We start from the raw sequence: 13,312 nt of genomic DNA, 5'->3' as shown, positions 1-13,312 counted from the left end.
CCCGTTTATGAATAAATTCGAACATAAGGATTTACGAATACTGTGTTTTATTTCGTCTATGTAGTGTTCATGGAAGCGAAAAGTTCGGTTTGAAACTTAATACAGACACAACTCACCGAGTTTCTCGCGAGATCTAGGTGGATCGCCAACATTCCGATATGGTAGATTCAGCGATCCAAACCATGCGTAGCTGGAACAGCCCCTAGAGGCTACTGGTGATTAGGTAGGGGAAAAATGCGATGACAACAACAGCTCATGCTATAAATGATTATTTTACAAGATAAAGCAATGACAAAAATAGCTTGTTTAGAAATGAAAATATATTATTTTTTGAGTCTTTATTCAAAGTTTAATGAACATTGTTACTTACAATGTATTAACTAAATAACATAATGCTTGATAAATGGATACAATTCTACAACGGATAAAATATATATTAAATTATTTCATTAGTCCTATCGTAAACTGAGAAGTCGCTAAAGGTAATGCACATGCACACAAGAATTGACAGTATATAACTATAGTATACTATATAACTCGAGTAGACTATAATCACAAAACCATCAAAAGTGAATTGAAAAGATTTCAATAAAATTAATATTATATTTATTTTTAAATTAGTACGTTAATTAAATATAATGTTTATTTTGCTCCTCATGTCAAAAATAACAGCATAAAATGTCATTTGAGGGTAATTAATGGTTGTTGGAACGCTGTAAAATATTTGTTCTACACATTTTCTTTTTTATAATTAAACCGGTCAATATTCGTATTTCACACGAAAATTATCGATCCAGTTGTATACTGTTCGCAAATACGAATAATACAAAGTTCATTAAGACAAAAAGTCTATATATTTCTAGCATAAAATACTACAAATTATTTTATTTTTGTTTAATTACGACATCAATCTATTTAACCGTTTCATTACCTAAGTCTTAATTTGGTAGATAATCTGTCTTAGATGGTAGATAGTCTGCTTATCCTACCCACAAAAAACGTCACGCATTCCAAGTCCTTCCACTAATCTAAAACAGTTCCATCGCTTTTATTTCAGCGTATTTAAAAAAGTAACCAATTTACAATGAACATTGAAGAGCAGTTTATCAGTCCTTATGCCTTACATTACAATATTTCATAATAATAAAAATTTTAGATTAATATAAACAGAAGCAGGTTTAACATAATGCAATAAACTAGAGTCATAGATTATTCACAATTTGTATGTGAGGAATAGGCAATGAATAGCGTGCTGTGCGTCCTCAAAATAGCGAGGTTTGTCAGCTCTCAATATTCCGTAATCAGGTTCTAGGGCAGGCGCCAAGTGCGTACAGCTGCTATTACTGGAAACGCTATGATTCAACGACTGATTGGACGTGTGCGAGACAAATCTAGTCGGTTGTGGGGTGTGATATTTGTTCTTCATCGTATTTGTGGCCATACGTTTCATTCTATCGATGTTCCCTTTGATGGTCTTTAGCATTTTGTGGTTCTCGGGCAAGTGAAAATATTCTGTCAGATCCTGTAAAAAAGGTTACGGTAAATTCATGCGTATATTCGTCTCATAGTCATGTTACCGTAATTAAGTGTATTTTTTTTATTACCTTCTTCACACCCTCGTATTTAGCGAAAAGCCACAGATAAGAGGAAAGTATGCAAAACAATTGAGTTTCACTGTTGCTAAATCTCCACATGAACTTCAATATTGGCGATATGCGATCTCTCTGTAAAATAATGTTTCTTCTATTAATTAAAGATGTTTTTAAAAGTAATTTAAGATGTCTCCGTGGCCTAAAGAAAAGGGCACGGTGCATTCGTATTGAGCGATAAGACTGTGCCGGTATTCCCGGAGGTAAGTACCAATTTTTCTAATGAAATATGTATTTAGCAAATTTTAAAATTGTAATGAACGTCAAACTCGCAAAAATTATAATTTGCATAATTACTAGTGATGAGGCGTCTTATGAACCTATACGGGCAGCTACCACCACCCTGCCTATATCTGCTGTGAAACAGTCAGCAGCGTTCCGGCTTGAAGGGTGGGACAGCCTTTGTACTGTAAAAGTTGAGACTTATAAATCAGGTCTCAAGGTGAATGGCGACATTTTATGTCTTTGGGCTCCAGTAATCAATGAACACCGGGTGGATCGTAAGTTCGACGGCCAATCTTGGCAATTAATATAATATGGTTTTCAAAATAGCTCTGAAAATTTAATTTTATTAATTTAGATCTTTTCTCAATCGACATCAATTCAATTCAATTCTCAATCTCTCGACCGATCCGTAAACGGATTCCCCAGCGTTGAAGGTGATCTGTTCTCTCAAATAATTAATAGTATAGAATTTTCTATTGAATTTTTTTTTTATTGCTTCCATGTGTGGATGAGCTCACAGCCCACCTGGTGTTAAGTGGTTACTGGAGCCCATAGACATCTACCACGTAAATGCCGCCACCCAACTCGAGAGATAAGTTGTAAGGTCTCAAGTATAGTTACAACGGCTGCCCCACCCTTCAAACCCAAACGCATGACTGCTTCACGGCAGAAATAGGCGGGGTGGTGTTACCTACTCGTGCGGACTCACAAGAGGTCCTACCACCAGTAATAAATTCTATTGAATAGATGTTCAATGATTGTCCACTTGTACTTACAGCATATATTTTAGGTCCAGTAACCCTGTACCGGGTGAGATTGACAAGTACCGCGGCCGCCGACTTCAGCACCTCTATGCTGGAGATGGAGCGGTTCGTGACCGACATGTACACGTACACGCGACGCACCACCGAAGACGCGTTCTCGTTGTACATCATCGGGAATACCTCCGTTAATAGTTCTGATGAAAATCGATTTGGGATCAGTATTAAGAAGAAGAATGAAGCTTCTAGTCTTATACATAATTAGTACTATTTTCACGATCCCAGCAGATCCGGCAGAGCCAACCTACCTACCGCTTAATACTCTCCACAAGCCTCTTTTGAAGAAGGGCATGTCATAGCGCTCGGGAAACACCGTGGAGGGGAGCTCATTCCATAGCCGGATGGTACGTGGCAAAAAAGGCCTCTGGAAATGCACTGTCGATGAACACAGCGGTTCTAAATAATATGGACGAACTCTGCTCCAATGGCGGGAGGTGCGATGATAAAAAGGAGATGAGGGGAACATCGCAAACAATTCCTCAGAGCACTCCCCATGGAACATACAACAACATACAAAATATAGACCGTAATTGCATAAACGAAATCTTCAGGTCTTCTAAAGGCGTTACCGAAGCGTAATCAGGCTGCGGGAGCTAATTGGTCTACATAAGATACGGCGAGAATCCGGTAGAACCTACAGTGTAACTCCTTGACTATTTCATTTCGCTAGGCTATGCGATGCGAACTACTTACCACCTTCAGCCCCTTCCAATTCCCATAAGCCGAGGTATAGTGAGTCTCTTATCGATTGCAACAACATCCCGATGCATATTTATGTTTACTTATTATTATTAATTATTAGTAGTAGTAATCAAGGCGCAAAAGCTCCTCCTCCTGAGATTTTAATGAATACTCACCAAGCGATCTGAAAGCTCTGATAACAGTCTCTATATCGCACATATTACGGAGCACATCCATCGCTTCTTCGTTTCGCTCTTTTAAAGTTTCTTGGTAAGAGACAAGAGCACCTTCTCGCCACCGGCGTCGCAAGTCTGTGACTCGCCTATCGTTAGCCACAGCTAAACGAACTCTATGACCTCGGAATAGAGCCTATGTAAAAAACAAGGATTATTACGTAAAATATTCAAATAAAATACCTCACATGAGCATATGAGCTCCAACAAAAAACATTTAAAAAAAAGATGCATATCTGAAAATGGATAGAATCGTTGTATTTTGTGAGGGCGAACTCAGTAAATTAAATAAATTACGTACATATTATAAATTTCCAAAATATCTCGATTATAATATTGGTTATACATAATTACGTACTATATCGATCTTACCTGTATTCTAGAAGCTGCCCAATCACGCCTCTCTATTTCACGCATCCTTATAATATTTTCTTTTTGCAATCGAACCTGTTTTCTGACCAGGTACCCTCTGATCACAGCCTGGAATTTAATGATAAGAGTCCTTTTCTGTAAGTAATTGCAGCGCATCAATCTTGTAAGTAGTTTCCCTCTCCATATTTTCTGAATTAATATCGCACTATTACGAAGTCTGGTATAGAACGACTGAGCGATATATCGTCTCATATGTTTCTGTATGCATATCGCTGCTGTATTCCTTTGCTCATATACCAGTTCTCTGTGTCTCTTTAACCTGTATGCGGATTGGATGGTCACAGCTGCACTTCGTAATTCTAAGTAACGTCTCCTTTGAATGTACCGTCTAACGCACGATTGAGTTTTTATTATTGCATGCCTTATTTTATCGTATCTTTGTCTCTCCATAATCGATAATTTATAGGAACGATAAAAACGTTGAATGATTATAATCGATTCTTTAATCTCTACGTATTTCTTACGCGTTATATACATACGGAAAAACGATTGAATGACCACAGCGGATTCCTTTAGTTTCAAGAAAACGGAACGACACTTATTTCGCTCTAGTATAGAGATGTACCAATTGCGTATTTTATTAGCGGCTTTATTTCGCTTAGCGATAATAGCAATTTTATTAGCACGGAAACGACGTTGCGTAAATATAGCTGCAGTCTTTAATCTTAAATATTCATTTCTGATCTCTCTGCACTGTACTGTTGCTTTGAAGCGTTGTTGAATCAAAACCGCTGCGGTTTTTAAACGCAAAAATTCCTCTCTTTGACGTCTTCCAATTAAAAACGCTCTATAGTACTTCTGAATTTTTACGCAGCTCTCAATTATTCTGGTATAGGTCTGTCGGTGTTCCAACATGCGTCTATACGCTCTATATCTTGTTTGAATCACAATAGTAGCCTTTTTTATTCTAATGTAGTCAAATCTCGTTTTTCTCATTAACAACTGAGCTCTATATCTTCTTTGTAACACAATTGCGCAGTTTCTGTAATGCAAATATTTACGTCTATCATTTCTGCATTGAATATTAGCTCTGTAACGTGTCTGTATACAGACGCACGATTTTCTTAGTAACTGGTATCTTCTCCGTTCTGTGACCATAGAACGCCAAGCTCTGTACATTGTTTGAATGACAGTCACCGCGGAACATAATTTCAAATAAGCTGTTCTCTGTTTCTTCATAGCTAACAAAGATCTATACCGGGTTTCTATTGTTTCAACGGCCTGTTTTAATTTCAAATACTGTTCTCTTTGTTTCCTCATCTGCACGAGACTTCTGTACCTTCTTTGTACTGTAACAGTGACTTCACGCAAAACCTTGTATCTCTCTCGTATCGCTTCAGCTTCTTTATAGCTTCTATAGTATTTGGCAATCAATGATGCAGCCGATCTCAATTTCAAGAACTTCTTTCTTTGCAACTTCGTCTCCAAATACGATCTATAGTATGTCTGTACGATTACTGTAGCGGTTTTAAGTCGTTTATATTGTTTCCGGACCGTTCTCATTTCTAAATAGGATCTGTAAAATCTTTGTATGCAAACAGTGGCCGTACGAATTCTCAAATATTCCTGTCTTTGTTGCCGACCAATTATAAACGCTTTGTAATATATCTGAATGGCAACGCAAGATTTCCTCATTAGCGTATAGTTATGTCTTTCTTCCTTTGCCTTCATGCAACTTCTAAACCAATTCTGGATTACAACAGCAGACGTTTTTTGTTTGATAAAATATTCCCTTTGCCGTTTTCCTTTGACATACGCTCTGAACGCGTTTTGTATCTTTATACAACTAGACTTAAGAGTCACGTACTCTGACCTTTGGACCCTCATCAGCACTAGAGCTCTATACCTCCGTTGTAAGAGTGTAGTAGCTTTGCGTAAACATTGATAGGAGTTTTTGCAACTTCTCATAGCAATTAATGCTCTGTATCTCCTTTGTAATTCTACAGTAGCGGTCTTCAAAGTTCTAAAAGCATTTCTTTCTTTACGCATAAGCAGCAAGCTCTTGTATCTTTTTTGTATCAGTACAGTGGCATTCAATAATTCTAGATATGCTTCCCTCTGTTTCTTCGCAAGAACATAGGACCGGAAATATCGTTGTATTGTTTTTACGGCAGTTTGTTGTTTCATGTATACACCTCTAACAATTTTCATCTCGCAACGCGCCTTATAGTATTTCTGTATTACAATTGTTGCATTCTTAATCATTATGAAGTTATCTCTTTCTTTTTTCATTAGTTGATTCGCTCTTATTCTTGTTTGTAAATCAATTATTACATTTTTAATTCTAGTGAATTCTGCGCGTGCCTTCTTCCCTCTATACAAAGCTTGTAATGTGATAACGCTGCTCTTCAATTGCAAATACCTTTGGCGTTCGCATCTCATTTCTAACAAAGCTTTATATCGACTTTCGATGCACTTCACGGCATTTTTTATTTTGATGTAATTAGAACGTTGTTTGTTCATTCTAAAGTAAGATTGTATTGTGACGGCGCCATTGCGTTTCTCAGACAGGCTGCGGACTTCTGATCTCATTAGGATTTTACCGCGATATTTCTGTTGAACATAAATTGCAGTTTGTTTTAACTTTAAGAACCTTCGCCTCATTACGAATCGCCGGACGCAGCTTTGTACTGTTACGATATTCTTTAACACCATTTTATACCGTTTTGTACAGAGCCAGCGTCTGACGTAGCTTTGCAAAACAATGGCCGACTCTTGCCGGAGTTGTTCGCGTTGCGATTTAAGCATCTGTAATGTTTCTCGAGCTTGCCTCGACAATCTAACGCATCTGTACCATTGTTCGATTTTCAAGACGCTCATTTTCATTTTCAGCAAACGCTTACGACAGAGCCACATTCGCCAGTACTTCTGTATGACAATCGTTGCCTGTGTTATTTTCTGCATTTGCCATTCGACAAAACGATTATATTGGATACTTCTCCACCAATTTTGAATTACGTTCGCTGCATTGTTTCTATTACGCAAAACCCTTTGCTCTTCGGTGCGCTTTTCAATAATAACCTCGTATTTCTTCCTCCACCACAACTGTATGATATTCGCTGCTTTCTCGAAGAGAGGCGCTCGGAAGACATGAATGATTTGCCATAACAGAGACAGGGTCTTCTCTCTGTGACCGTCGGCTATATCACTCGCCGTGATGTCACCGACAATAACAAAATTCGCTTCCTTTAACGCATTTAAGGCCACTTGAACGTTGTGTATTTTTTGCAGTCGTGATATGGCCGGTGTCCGAAGTTGATTCAGTAGACCATTCTTCATCATGATAATTTCCATTACTTTGGTTAATCTTACACCGTCTCTGATGTCTAGGGCAATATTGTGAACCGCGTACTTATATTCGTCTAGATAGGACTGTTTGTGACTAACGACATAGCCTAACGGTCGTAGATGTTTAGTTATATCTCCAATGCCTGCGATTAGTTCTCTTGTGAATCTGATGATAATTTCGCGGCTTTCTTTGCAGACAGCGTTTCTGCAGAACAAACAGGGATCGTGAGAGATCAGTTTTCTTTGTTTGGCTTGATCCAGAAAGAAAACCAGCATAAAGAACTTCTTTAATGTGAATTTCTTGACGGCCTCCATGTACGCAGGCAGCAGCATGTTTGGGGCGGTCGACTTCGAGTGTTTGTTCTTGAGATGGGGGTTTTTGAACATGCGCTGAATTATGAAAGTCGTCAGACCTTCAATATCGCTGTTTGATTTGAGAGGTAAAACGGTCCCGTAAGTAGCTTCTAAGCCGATACGCAGCCATAACGGGTTATACGATAATATGATTTCCATTATTATCTTTTGCAGTCCAACATCTAAGTGCAGGTTCCGATCGTTTCTAATTACAATCAATTTTTTCTCTATTTGAGCGTTCAATTTCTGAAGGACTTTGGTAATATCAGGGCTCATTAACAAGGTTCTAGCAGACCGATGTAGGCTTTCTAATCTGTGGCTATTATGGTATGCACTGCAAACTTGCTCTTTGGTAGGCGCGGCTGGGATTTCTTTGTTTCTATTCTCAATCCAGGCCTTGCCGACATTTATTTTTTGTTCGGTATTACTATCGAGATCGGCAGGTGGCGTCAAAATGTAATTCAACCATCTTTTGAACTCTGTTTCGAATTTGTCAACGGCTTCTTCGTCGTAAAAATAGGTGGCAGACGAGAATGGATCTACTGTGAAGGACTGAGAATATATATTCCCGATTTGATTAACAGATAGATTCTGATTAATGCTTTTGTTACTGTCGTACATGGTGTTTGATTGTTTCAAACAAATCGAATCTTTTCTGAGTGATGTTTTAGTTTTATTCTTTTTAATAAGTAATGACGGCACTTTCCATAGATCGGGCTCGGCGCGAATGGATTTTTTTGACCAAGTCTGTCTATTGTGAGAGCTATGGGAAAGACCTGATTTATCGTTAAGTTTGTCGAAGGTACGGTTTATCGTGAACGTGGTCATTTGTTTGTCAGTTTTGTCTAACACCTGAGTATCGGAGAGATGGATGCTTTCTTCTGGGATAGACTGTAAGGGCGGTGTTATTGACCGGGGCGGGGATCTCCCGTCCGCTCTAACGTCAGACTGCCAAGGACTATGCTCCAAAGCATTCAATAAATTTCTGTCATGTTCCCGCTGTTGAAACTCCTTGAATAGAGCTTGCCTACACATTTTAGGCTGTTCTTTCAATAAGTGCTGCAAGGATTTCTGTTCTACTCGCAACTGATTAAAGTTTTGTTCAAACGGTGTATTAGGCGACTCTTTTGTGTACGTATCGGAGCATAGTTTGCCATCGTCAATGATTTCGTGAGTGTCATTATTGGTTTTCAGCATGAACTTTCTCTCGGTTGAAAAACGTTGAGGGAAAAACGACAAGTCACTGATGCGCGAGAATTCTGTGTTTATCGTGAAGTTTGGACTGTTTAGTTCTTTTGGTGATGAAGTATTGGGCTGTTTTTTCTCTACCATGTTCGGCGTTTCGGTGAACTGTGAGTCTGCTTGAGTATAGTGATTAACTGTGAGCCACCTCTTAGGTTGGGCCGATGTGATGCTTATAATGGAATGCATTTCATTCTCCTTATTGTTCTGCAAGTCTAGGCTATCATCAAAGTCACTGTCGGAATTTACACTAAGCACTATTTTAGGACCTTTGTCCAACTTAACGACTTTGGCAGGTAATGTCTTCAAAGGAGAGAATGTTAATTTATCAAATATATCAGAAATTGAAGTATTGGGATGTGTTTGCCTATTAGATGGCTTTAAAACGTTTTGAGGTACATTATATCTACTGTCAGTGGATGCATAAGTTTTATCATAAGTATCTTGCAAGTTGGGTTTTCTTATGTTCGAAAAGATTTCGGAAGTGTTGAAATTAAAATCTATACTGTTCGGAGAGTCAAAGGGACATTGCTCCATGTGAGAATTCAAGGAATGCTCATTTAAAACGGTATTATTCTCTTTTTCAGATACAGTCTGAATATTACGTTGAGTGGAATGTTTTATATTCACCCAATCTTTACTTTTTATGGTTTTATTAATTTTTTCAGTTTTCTTTTTGTAAATTGCAACTGGCGATTTTTTTGATGACTTTCTTTTCATTTTACCTGGTGATATTTTAAACCCTTTTGATTGGTTTGTCTTCCCTTTGACATTCTGTGGGCAACAAAAATTTAATTTTATGAGAATATTTAATAATACATTTTTTACAGTTAAATCCTATGAATGATATTGCCTTTTTTATTATCAAAATATTATAATACATATTTGTTTGGAAATTATTAAGTCTCATCAGGTTTGATGATTGGCGAAAACTAATAGAAACATAATATAATACCTCATATCGTTATTGCCATTCCAGTACGCATGAGGTGTCAAGATACTACAATGCATCCATTTTTAGGTCATTCATTATTTAACCTTTCCGAATCAAATTCCTTATTTTATGAATATGAATAGTGTTTGAATAAACTGGGAAATATCGCGACTGCTTTAACTCTTTTGCTACTATTGGTGACTCTTGCCACAAAATGCTGCATGTACACTATGGGTGACTGGGCTGAAAAATACCATCTATACACGACAGGTCATGTGCGCATTTTCAGCACAGAGCTTGTTTCTTGCGAAACGCTTTGCAGCAAGGCTCACCATGGCGAAAAGGTTAAATAGTTTACTTAATATAAAAGCGATTTTATTGATAGTGACATCACTATTTTAGACTTATTTACATAAGATATCCAATTAACGTCCACAATTTACAAAAAAAATAATCAAAAGAGTAGTACTAATTGATAATAATCATTACTAACCACCACAGATTTAAGAAGAACAATGACATCATGTCTTCTATGGTTCTCATTTGTGAAATTAAGGGTTTCTCTAACAGCAGTAGGCTGGTTGGGGGTCCATACCATTGTCAATATATTACATGATTCCGGTTCCACTTCCAACCATTCTCCGGGTATATGCACAATCAGTCCTGGTGGTAGAGCTTTACCTAGAGTTATCTGTCAAAGTTAAGTTTAAAAATTTGTTAGTAGTGAAAATTTATTGTGGTTTCAGCTCAAAGAACACTCTCGATACACCTGTATATGCTTGTGCTTGTTGCCATGTTGGTTTTAAGAATTCGTTTTATTCATACGTTTCGATGAATCCTAAATTCATGTATATTTCAATTTGTTGTCTTTCAATTCTAAGTTTTTCTCAAATCAAATTAAAGCTAGACCTATGGGTATTGTATTTTTCCCAGTGGGAAAACCGCTGTTTTTACTCACATGCTGTGGTTGTTTTGTTGGATTAATGACTTCCAAGTTTCTCTCACAAGTTGTACCAATGATAACATTGTCGAACACAACTTGTGGTGGTCTGGAGAACGGAGCTAACACCAAACGGGGACATTCTTCTTTGGGTGATTCTTCTGATTTACAGGCAGTACGTCGAGCCCTTTTAACATGCTCCGGGGTGTTTTCAATCTAAATTTATAAATTTTGTTAAACCCAACTATTGTTTTTGTTTAACAGAAAAAAATAGCTCTTACTTACTTCAAAATACATGTTTATCACATAGTATATTTATCAACACAATTGTTTGTAAAACTCATATTATAATTTGCCTAAGCTACAATATTTAATATTTTGTCATAAAGCAGTTATTAGAATTTATTTAACTGTTTCTTGTAGACAACTTGGTTTGAATTCAAATTTTCAAATTTTTATTTCTAAAACCAAAACCGTCATTTACAGTGTTGCCTAGTAGTAGTAGTTTTATTTTCCAAATGGAAAGGCAAAGGTATCACACCATACAGTCTAATATTTTATATATAATAATATATATTTTTATGAAATACGATATTATGCAATGAAATGAAGCTGATTAATTTAATATGAAACATGGCATGGCATGAAATGAATTGAAATGAGATGATATGATATGGGATATTTTTGTGAAAAATGATAATATGGAGTGAAATGAAATTAAATAAAGTTAATTAATTTGAGACATTAATCAACTGGGATGAAATTAAATGAAATGAGATGAGATGAGATGGTATTTGATGAAGATTAAATATAATCTTAGTAAAATGGTGGTCATTTTACTAAGATTATATTTATTATATATAAGATTATTTTACTGTATATACATGGGTCGCTGTGGTGCCATCTCCCATGGGATGCTACCACAGTAATTCATTGTGATGTAAATATAACTACTAACATAGGTCTAAGTTTTATTAACAATTTATATGAGTCATGGATACTTGAAATAAAAACATTATTATTATTATTATTATTATTTACTCAGATTTTTTCAGTGGACTTTTTGGAGGATCCCGAGAAGTTATGTCCAGCGGCTTTGTTTCATTTTCCCAATTTTTGCGCACTTTCACAGATATTAAACAGTTAACAAACCACCGTTATTACACATTTAAACCTGAATAAACACAAAATAGACAAAATAAAACAAATCGCACAACTTGACACCGCGCCTTCCCGCCAAAAAAACGTGTTGCCTAACATAATATGCGCTTATACCGGTCACTCACATTCGCACGAATACGCAAACCCACAAGTGTAGGACGAAATTTGCAAATGATTATGCAAAGTTTTCGCTGCATTTGTGGTTTTCCAAGCTGTGTCGGTTTTTTAACGGACATCAAAGCGCGCTAACCGCGATCCTTCGCGTAGTCTCCTACTAGTTCGTGAGACCAGTTGTGCCCACGATTGCGAAGGTAATGGACGTTTCGCCATTTTCATAGTTCGTGAAGTCTACTGTGTAGCGCACCTTCCTCATGGATTGGAACAACACCAAGGTGATGGAATTCATTGAACTCCTGCAAAATGAATCGACCATATGGGACCCTCAAACGAAATTCCATAAAAACAGAAAGTCAGTTAATCACGCCTGGGAAAGAATTGAAAACTCTTTTTCTCTTCAATGTTCTGTTGACGAATTAAAAAAGAAGAGAAATTCGTGAAACATTCGTAAACAAGTGTAGGAGGAAGCGCAAACGGGTTCGCAAATTGAATACCGAACCCATTTGCACAGCCGCTAAGTTTGCGAATGAATGTCTGACAGCCCTTCATTGCTGCAATGCGCGCGAACATTCGTACAATGTACGAATGTTTGCGCGCATGTGAGTGGCCGGTATTAGTGTCACTTTTTATTTTAAATTGGGATTATGTGAATGAAATAGAATGAAGAGTAATTTTTTCTGTTTTTTTTTTCTGTACCAGGGGCCGAACCTCTTTCGAGGTCCACGCGCCTGTCTAGGGAGCGCATGAGATTGTAGAACTAGATGGTACCGTGGACTCAAGGATGATATTTAGAGCCCTACCTACTAATAAAAGACCTACTAATAAAAAATAGATTTCGCTGAAAATTATTTCAAATGTATGCCTAAACTTGAGATTATCTCTTAGGTTTATAGATTAATCACCGTGGCAGGACTTTTTGGCGGAAACGCGAGGAGTGAAGTTGTGTGATTTGTTTTATTTTGTCTGCTTACAAAATTTATAAAACGATCATTAGACCTGTCGTGCTGTATGGATCAGAGTGTTGGGCGACGAAAGTTAAGCATGAAAGAGAAGTGCATGCGGCAGAGATGCGAATGTTGAGATGGATGTGTGGAGTGACAAGAATGGATAAGATAAAGAATGAGTACATCAGAGGAAGTGTGAAAGTGGCCCCGGTAAACAACAAATTAAGGAGCGGACGGTTAGCGTGGTATGTACATGTGATGCGTAGAGAGAAGATGCATGTGACTAGGAGA

At 37.3% G+C, this 13,312-nt stretch overlaps 1 protein-coding gene across 1 annotated transcript; it reads right to left on the bottom strand.

The window, feature by feature from the left end:
- Positions 1-323: 323 nt before the first annotated feature.
- asp (microtubule assembly factor abnormal spindle) lies at positions 324-11,300 on the bottom strand. Its single transcript, XM_028188021.2, has 8 exons — positions 11,085-11,300; positions 10,818-11,015; positions 10,353-10,550; positions 3,982-9,699; positions 3,553-3,745; positions 2,651-2,832; positions 1,605-1,724; positions 324-1,522 (listed from the first exon to the last, which is right to left on the bottom strand). Exons 1-8 carry the CDS (start codon positions 11,094-11,096, stop codon positions 1,214-1,216), a joined length of 6,930 nt encoding a protein of 2,309 aa, XP_028043822.2. The 5' UTR covers positions 11,097-11,300; the 3' UTR covers positions 324-1,213.
- Positions 11,301-13,312: the final 2,012 nt, after the last annotated feature.

This window comes from Bombyx mandarina, chromosome 17 (genome assembly GCF_030267445.1).
Source record: "Bombyx mandarina strain Sakado chromosome 17, ASM3026744v2".
Taxonomy (NCBI): domain Eukaryota; kingdom Metazoa; phylum Arthropoda; class Insecta; order Lepidoptera; family Bombycidae; genus Bombyx; species Bombyx mandarina.
The sequence above is the reverse complement of the archived record's forward strand: the minus strand, read 5'-3'. Positions and strand labels throughout refer to the sequence as shown.

What these genes read in the sequence shown, in the direction of transcription:
- asp (XM_028188021.2), bottom strand. An exon ending in CAACAAAACAACCACAGCAT is followed by an intron (nt 10,551 to 10,817) that starts GTGAGTAAAAAC and finishes TAACTTTGACAG; the next exon opens with ATAACTCTAGGTAAAGCTCT. An exon ending in CAGAGCTTTCAGATCGCTTG is followed by an intron (nt 2,833 to 3,552) that starts GTGAGTATTCAT and finishes GATTTTCATCAG; the next exon opens with AACTATTAACGGAGGTATTC.